This window comes from Bombus vancouverensis, chromosome 17 (genome assembly GCF_051014615.1).
Source record: "Bombus vancouverensis nearcticus chromosome 17, iyBomVanc1_principal, whole genome shotgun sequence".
Lineage (NCBI taxonomy): Eukaryota > Metazoa > Arthropoda > Insecta > Hymenoptera > Apidae > Bombus > Bombus vancouverensis.
In genome coordinates, this window is record NC_134927.1 from 3,085,906 (window position 1) to 3,095,037 (window position 9,132).

Genomic DNA, 9,132 nt, shown 5'->3' on the forward strand with positions numbered 1-9,132 from the left:
CACGTTTCTGAGTATTAAATTTCGCTCTTTATTTTGAATCATCCAATATCCATGACTTGACATGTATTCGAAACAGAATCCGAATTAATTATGATGAATTATGTGTAATTATGATTAAAATAATATAAATTAACAATGACAATAAACTAAGAAAAATTATAATATATAGAAATGGACTATTGCATTTTAATCAATATTATCAAAATCTATTGTATATTTGTTTCATGATTGAATTGTTACAAATTCAGTTATGCCGTTTACATTGTATATTACTTGAAGGAAAAAACAAATCGTACAATGTTTTACTAAATTATTGATAATTAATGCTATTGACTATTTCTAAAAAATTGCCGTTAATTATTGGTGCAGTTTTATTTATTTAGAAAAACGTTTGCGGCTGTTTCAAAACCTTATAAAATTAATCATCATTTTTTTAGACACGCCGTGACATAGTAGTAGAAAGTAGCAATAAATATGTTTATTGTAGACCATGTGATCTAGCATCTCAAAAAAGTATTAGGGATTTTGCAGAGCAATTTAAGAAAGGTATATACCATATCCTATGTTAGAGTATGAAATGAAATGAAATAACATAGCTTTGTTATATGTATAAAGTGTTCATCTATTTTTGAATACTAAATTGGGAAGAAATTCTTCGTGAACTTATTATATCTAAATCAATAGGTCTATAGCATAATTTGTATTATCTGTTTCCATTGTAGAACACAAGAAAAGAAAGCTTCACATTCTTATAAATAATGCAGGAGTAATGAGATGTCCTAAGATGTATACCCAAGAAGGAATTGAATTGCAATTTGGTGTGAATCATATAGGACACTTTTTACTAACAAATTTATTGTTAGACACTTTAAAAGATTCTGCACCATCAAGGATTGTAAATGTTTCAAGTAGTGCACACAAGCGTGGCAAAATTAAATTCGACGATTTGAATAATGAGAAAACCTATGAGCCTGGCGAAGCATATGCACAGAGCAAATTAGCTAATATTCTATTTACAAAGGAATTGGCAAATAAATTGAAAGGTTTTGTCATTTTAACAGAAAATAAAATTTATTTTTGAATAAATAATACAATCGATAAAGCATTATTTTTTATGTCATATAGGAACTGGTGTTACAGTGAATGCCGTCCATCCTGGTATAGTACGAACAGAAATAACGCGATATATGGGAATTTATCAAAACTTTTTAGGTAGATTGGCTGTAGATACTCTTTATTAAAACCAATAGTACATTAAAGTATGACATTCGAAGAATATTGTATAAAATTTTCACGGAGAAATATTAAAAAATACGGCAATGGCAGTAATTATTCGGACGTGTCTCGGAAAAAAGTAGAATTGCTCATAACTTGGTGCTGGATCATCTGAAATCAAAAACTCAAAGTTCATTCGTTAGGTAACAGTTTTCCCCAGGTAACGCTGGGAGGGTTTTTCGAAATTTCAATTTTTCACTTTTTTGGAACACTTTGAAGGGAAAATTAGCCGCAAATTTTTCAACAAATTTTCGCAAAATCGGCTAATGACAATAAATCATTCTTTCAAGCAGAAGGAAAACGGGAACTATTAATGCTTTTGAATTATATAGCTACCTCTTGTCCTCTCCCTGAACCTACCTAGAAGGAGTTTACCACTCGTCATCGTAACCCTCCGCCAAATACCAACAATAAGAAGCTGTCCCTTGATGATAAAATATATTCAAAGCCAACGATATTTACAATATAATCATCGGAATAGCTCAAGCGACCGACAACTATATCGATCAAATATTTCTCTGCTGTACTTACTATATACTTAATACGACGACTGTGTAATTAATGCATAAGAAATAATAAGGCGATGGTAGATGTATCGTTCAATGTTTCAATATGTCGGAGACGAAAGGACGCCGGGGCCCCTCCTAACCTCCTAACATTGTAATCTAGAGTCTACTATAGCCGTAATGAAACAATCGCAGTTATCCAAGCTGATGGTAACTGTTCGGGAGTAGTGACGGTGAGCTTTGGCTCGGGGCGACAGCCTGCCGCCCAACGTAGCCACGGTCAACGGGGCGGGCGCTCCGTCTAACGAAGGTGCGGACCGGTGTTATGACCCTCATTAAAGGGGCAATAATAAATTAGAATCGCACTTTCCTCCAACTCTGTTGTCATTGTATATTCTCAGAAGCATTCTCGGACTTTCCATAATTAAGAAGGTTTCGCATACCTGATGCACAATACGTCTGTCCTTTCAACCGTGTTTCATACACCAAACAAATGAACAACTGCTTAGGCTTTACCAGCCTGTTAATTAGGGGGCCCCCTTAAAAGTCTTAACCCACCCAATGGTGGCAAACATGAAGCGAAATGGCGTCTATATAAGCTCGACAACTAGCTCGGAGATCACATTCCCAATTCGACTATCGAACAGAACGTTTGAAAGTTCTTGACGCTTCGAAGTTCTTGACGTTTGAAAATTCTCGACGTTCGAAAGTTCTTCGTGTTTGGAAGCGCTTCGCGATTGAAAGCGTCCTTATACATCTTCACCACACTTGGAGCAGTAAGTATTTTATTTCCTTCAAATCGTTTCTTCCACTGATTTTTCAAACAATTTGTTTGAAATTATTTATTCTATTTCTTTATTTATTATTTATTTATTTTTTATTTACCTATCTTAATTTTATTTTTCCAGATCGTGCCTTATAACAAAACGATGGGAGAGTGCCCGCTTGGTTACAATAGCTTGCACATCAGAACACAATCTCGAGACAGTTTACCACCGAATTACGTTATGGTGAGCTTTATTTGCCCATGTGGTGAATTCATCTCGCTATTTGGCCTGCATCGCTACCTTTTATACCATCTGACGGGAAGGACGGGACGAAGATCAGGCAGCCCAGCAGCGCGTCCATATCTCCTGTTGCTCACCAGGTTGCAAGCAGAAGCAATTCTGGGGCGTCGCAGGAATACGAATGAAGATGAACAAGAAAAAGAAGAAGAAGAAGAAGAAGTAGAATACTCTCCTGATCGCTAAACTAATTAGACTTGGGAACTACTTTATATGGGAACTACTACTTACTTTACTTGGGAACTGTAAATAGATGTTGTGTATAACAGGCTCATCACACATAAGTTGTATTGTACATTATAGTAAATAAATTTTATACTTCTACTTAAAAGATAGATTCTAAATTTTTCTTTATCCCTTCTATCCCTTCAATTCCAATTTATCATATAATAGATTATAACTTCTGTCCAGTTTGTTAAAATTTCTTTAACAACTTCTGCGCTTCCTGTTTAGCATCTCGATCATCTTCGTTCTTTGCAGGATAATCAAGGGCCATTTTTAAATATTTCGTAGCTAGCTCTTTTTGATTTAATTTTAAGTAGGTTTTTCCCAACATTAATAAATTTTGACTATAGAAATTGGGATCAATTTCCTCTGCAGTTTCAAAATATTTTAGAGCTTCCTCGAATGATGAAGATGGCGGTTCTCCAAATATTACAGATGCAATTTTTCTTTGATACCATGTTAAATCAGCAACTTGATAGCACCAAGTACCAAGCATGTACGTAAGTGTTGGTTCTTTTGGATTTAGTTCCATTGCTCTCTGCGACATTAAACATATTCGATACAATTGCTTGACATTGTGTCAGGGAATGAAATATTTATAAGTATATATATATATATATATATATATATATATATATATTAATATATTATCATGAAATATACCAGCATATGTTTCTTAATATTATATGACTCTTTTATTTGTGCTTTTACTCCTTCATAAAGAGTCTTAGAATTAAGAAGAATCGATGCCCATTTGTGTGCAGCCCAATTATCCTCTTTTATCTCAAGTGCTTCAAGTATTAAATCATAAGCTTCGAAAATTAATTTCTTTCCATCCACTTCACTCACAATTTTAGACAATTTATACATTGCTCTACACAAACGCCATATAATTTCAATATCACCGCTATCCTATAAAAATATTCAATTTTATTATCTACATTTATAAGTGATATACATAATGTCATTACTTTATAATTTATTAGAAGGTCATGTATTTCCTGGTATTGTTCTTGCTCGTATAATGCATCGGCTTTTGCTATTAGAACTTCTTTTGTAGTTATGATTGCTTCGTTGTCACCTCTCCTTTTTGTAAGACCCCAAATACCCATAGCAGTGAACGACTATATGGTACATAATTTTGTTGTTAACATGTACTGATTGCTGCTCTAATAGTGAAAACTAATTGAATAATTTTGTATAATATATTAAAATTTATAGATCTGTGGCGGCACGGGCCACGGAACTTTCCAACGGCTCCGGATGCAAAGCGCGACGCCGCCAAAGCGCAACACCGACGTGCCCAATGTACCATCGATATCTTCACACTCTTTCCGCCGAATTCTCGGAAGAGCATACACGTGCCAGCACTGGCGGCACATCTAATGAATGCACGCTAGTGGGGGATATCGATGGGCTACGAAGGGAAGAATCTGCGCGATCCGAAACAAAAGCAGAGTCAGTCTGTCTTGCGCTATTAAATGTGTAACTCCTCGGTACTATTTGCATAGCAACGCGTCGAATGATCTCTCGGTGTCTATCGTTATTTGTTAGTTGTTACCTGTTGTCTGTTAAGTGTAATTGTTAGTTGTTAATTGTTAACTCTGATTGTTGATTATTTCTAATTAAACTATTGTTCGTTAAAAACACCAAGAGTAGTTCCTTACGCACCTATCACCATACCACCTCAAACTGGTGACCCCGACGTGATTTAACGTGACATTTTGTGAAAGAGGTGACCGTGATAGTGCTATCGTTTTTAACCACCGATTTTGAGTGCACCGCGACGATGGAAAGTAATACACAGGGAACCATAGCCAGCCAGGTGATCAGCATGTCTCCACTGCTGCCCACGAACACGGCGGCATGGTTTGCCCTTCTGGAGAGACAATTCGAGGCAGCGCGAATTACGGAAGACACCATTAAGTACGTTACGCTGGTAAAATGCCTCAACGATCAACAGCTCCAGGACGTCGAAGACCTGATGACGAACCTTCCAGACATCGGACGCTACGAGAAATTAAAACATGCGCTCATTCGCAAATTATCCGATACGGACGCGACCCGGATAAAGAAGTTGGTGGAAAGCGAGGAGATGGGAGATAGAAAACCATCCCAGTTTTATCAACATTTAAAAAAACTCTCCAGCCCCTCCACGCCCGATGATTTTACCCTCACGCTGTGGAGGAACCGATTACCCGCCCGCATCAGGCGTATCCTCGCGGCAGTCGACGATTCGGACCCAGAAAGGTTATTGCGGCAGGCGGACCTGATCGCTGAAGAATTCACGGAGGATTTTCAGCGCACCGCCCGAGTAACGGCAGTAATGGACCCACCAGCGCAAAACGCTGGAGTATACGAACCAATGGCCGCCGCAATCAACGTGTTGAGTGAGCGAATATCACAGTTGCAGGCACAGATGAACGCGTTGAGCATCATTAATCATCGTCGACCACGATCACGATCACGCTCGCGTTCGCGATACCACCGACGTTCGCGCTCGCGAGATCGGCCACGGCAAGACGATCTGTGTTTCTATCATGCAAAGTTCGGAGAACGCGCGAGGAGCTGTCGTTTCCCATGCACGTGGAAGTCGGGAAACGAGACCAGCCGTCCGTAGACGCGGCAGACGACGACGGCCTGAGATCCCGCCGCATCTTCGTTACGGACAAAGGAACGAAGATCTCTTTCCTCGTAGACACCGGCGCCGACATCAGCGTATACCCCCGCAGTAAAATCCATAGGCACGTCAAGAAAAACACGTACGAACTATTCGCGGCCAACGGGACGCGCATCGCAACGTATGGTACCACTGCGATTGGCCTTAACCTGTCCCTAAGACGAGCCTTCAAGTGGAACTTCGTAATTGCTGACGTTCAAACGCCTATCATAGGCGTAGATTTTTTAAGCCATTATGGGTTGCTCGTGGACCCGCGAAACAAACGACTCCTCGACACGACAACCCAATTATCATCAAGGGGATATGCTGCCACGACGGAAGAAATATCCATCAAAACCGTAATCGGCGAATCGGTCTACCATCGACTTTTGGCGGAGTTTCCGGATCTAACTCGCCCACCGGCCTTCGGACGAGAGAAAATCCGACACAGTGTGGTACACCATATTGAAACCACACCCGGGCCACCCGTCTACAGTAAACCTCGACGTCTCGCACCGGATCGTCTCAAGCAAGTCAAGGCGGATTTTGCAGCAATGATCGAGCAAGGAGTGATGCGGCCATCGAAGAGTCCATGGGCATCACCCCTGCATGTCGTCCCAAAGAAGGACGGAAGTCTACGACCATGCGGCGACTATCGTGCGTTGAACGCTCGCACCATACCCGACAGGTACTCCCCACCACACATCGAAGATATCGCGCAACATCTGTACGGTAAGCGTGTCTACTCAAAAATCGACCTTGTCCGCGCTTACCACCAAATCCCGATCGCGCCAGAAGACGTTAAGAAAACCGCGATCACGACACCTTTCGGACTTTTCGAAGCAACCAACATGATGTTTGGGCTTCGAAACACCGCGCAAACGTGTCAAAGATTCGTTGACGAAATTACCCGTGGTCTGGACTTCGTGTTCGCTTACATAGACGATTTCTTAATCGCATCCGAAACCGAAGAACAAGATCGCGAACACCTTCGGATTTTGTTTGAACGCTTAAACGAGTATGGCGTAGTCATCAACCCAGTAAAGTGCGAATTCGGTATGAACGAAATCACATTCTCGGGACACACCGTAAACGCCGACGGGATAAAGCCGCTAGCCGAACGCGTTGACGCTATTGTAGAAGTACCGCTCCCCGGGACCGTTAAAGCACTACGCAGGTACCTCGGTATGATTAATTTCTATCGACGTTTCATACCGGGGGCCGCAAAAATTTTTCAACCCCTAAACGACCTATTAAAAGGAGGAAAAAAGGGCAACGCGCCCATCAAATGGACAGAGCAATCCGAAGCCAGCTTCCGCGAGTCGAAACGCGCCCTCGCTAACGCCACGATGTTAGCGCATTCGATACCTGGCGCACCTGTTAGCCTCGCGGTAGACGCATCCGACTATGCAATAGGAGCGGTCCTCCAGCAACGCGTCAACGACTCTTGGCAGCCGTTAGGTTTCCTTACCAAACCGTTGAACTCCGCGCAGCGAAAGTACAGCGCGTACGACCGCGAATTACTCGCTATGTACACTGCGGTAAAGCGATTTCGACACGCCATTGAAGGGAGAAATTTTATAATTTACACCGATCATAAACCCCTTACATATGCGTTCAACCAAGATCCTGATAAGTGTTCGCCGCGACAATTCCGGCAACTAGATTGCATCGGACAATTCACTACCGACATAAGATATATCAAGGGGTTAGACAATAATGTTGCCGACGCTCTGTCACGCATCGAAGCGATAGGAAAGTCTGTGGACCATCGAGCTCTCGCCGCCGCGCAAGAAGCCGACAAAGAACTAAGCAACATCGTCAACTCCGGTACATCCGCGCTACGGTTAAAGAAAATACGTTTCCCCGATCACGACGTAGAAATATATTGCGACGTATCGGGTGACTTTGTACGACCGTACGTACCGAAATCCTTGCGGCGCGACGTATTTAATTCGCTCCATGGACTTTCCCATCCAGGGATACGTGCCACTCAAAACCTGGTGACGACGCGTTTCGTCTGGCCGTCCATAAACAAGGACTCCCGAAATTGGACACGACAATGTATCCCGTGTCAACAATGTAAAGTCACCAGGCACGTATCCTCACCCGTCGGAACATTCGGAGAATTAGCGGGCCGTTTCGAACACTTACACATAGACATTATCGCGATGCCATATTCAAAAGGCTACCGATATTGTCTAACGTGTATCGACCGTTTTTCGCGTTGGCCCGAAGCCATTCCCATCGCCGACATGGAGGCGGCAACCGTCGCTTCGGCTCTCCTTTCCACGTGGATATCTCGTTTCGGCGTGCCTTTAAAAATAACGACCGATCAAGGACGCCAGTTCGAGTCGAACCTATTTAACGAACTATGCCGGTTGCTCGGCATCAGACATTTGCGCACGACAGCCTATCACCCCGCCTCCAACGGGATGGTAGGGCGCCTGCACCGACAACTAAAAGCAGCAATCAAATGCCACGATACGAGCAACTGGGTGGATATCTTGCCGATAGTTCTATTAGGCATACGAACGGCTATTAAAGAGGACCTAAACGCGACGGCAGCCGAAATGGTTTATGGCACCGGCATACGATTGCCGGCAGAATTTTTTGTACCGACTAAACAACAGGCCAATTCGGAATTCGCAAGTCGCCTAAAAGACCGAATAGGAAAAATCAGGCCTCATCCAATTACGCGACACGGCGAAAGGAGAACCTTCGTGTTCCGCGACCTCGAAACATCGCCTTATGTATTTCTGCGTCGCGACGCCATCGGAGACCCCTTACAACCACCCTACGACGGGCCGTATCAGGTTATAGAGCGAGGAAAAAAGACCTTCACTATTAAAATAAATAATAAAAACGTAATAGTGTCCATAGACCGATTGAAACCCGCATTTCTATTTAACGATAATATTGAACACCATAGCACGGAAAAGCGCAATGGAACGATACCGCCTGGTGCCCGAAACGAACAAAGCGAAGGGTACTCAAGAGTTCATCACACCACACGCGCGGGCAGGAGAGTTCGATTTCCTGATTGGTTTCAGGCGGGTCTCGGATAGGCGTTAGGAGCCTATTAGACACTTTAAAAGATTCTGCACCATCAAGGATTGTAAATGTTTCAAGTAGTGCACACAAGCGTGGCAAAATTACATTCGACGATTTGAATAATGAGAAAACCTATGAGCCTGGCGAAGCATATGCACAGAGCAAATTAGCTAACATTCTATTTACAAAGGAATTGGCAAATAAATTGAAAGGTTTTGTCATTTTAACAGAAAATAAAATTTATTTTTGAATAAATAATACAATCGATAAAGCATTATTTTTTATGTCATATAGGAACTGGTGTTACAGTGAATGCCGTCCATCCTGGTATAGTACGAACAGAAATAAC

The 9,132-nt window shown here is 42.0% G+C and overlaps 1 protein-coding gene across 1 annotated transcript; it reads left to right on the plus strand.

Annotated features, from left to right (window-relative positions):
• The first annotated feature begins 323 nt into the window (after nucleotides 1–323).
• LOC143303944 (retinol dehydrogenase 13-like) lies at nucleotides 324–1,979 on the plus strand. Its single transcript, XM_076626160.1, has 4 exons — nucleotides 324–368; nucleotides 438–546; nucleotides 723–1,043; nucleotides 1,126–1,979. Exons 1-4 carry the CDS (start codon nucleotides 324–326, stop codon nucleotides 1,239–1,241), a joined length of 591 nt encoding a protein of 196 aa, XP_076482275.1. The 3' UTR covers nucleotides 1,242–1,979.
• Nucleotides 1,980–9,132: the final 7,153 nt, after the last annotated feature.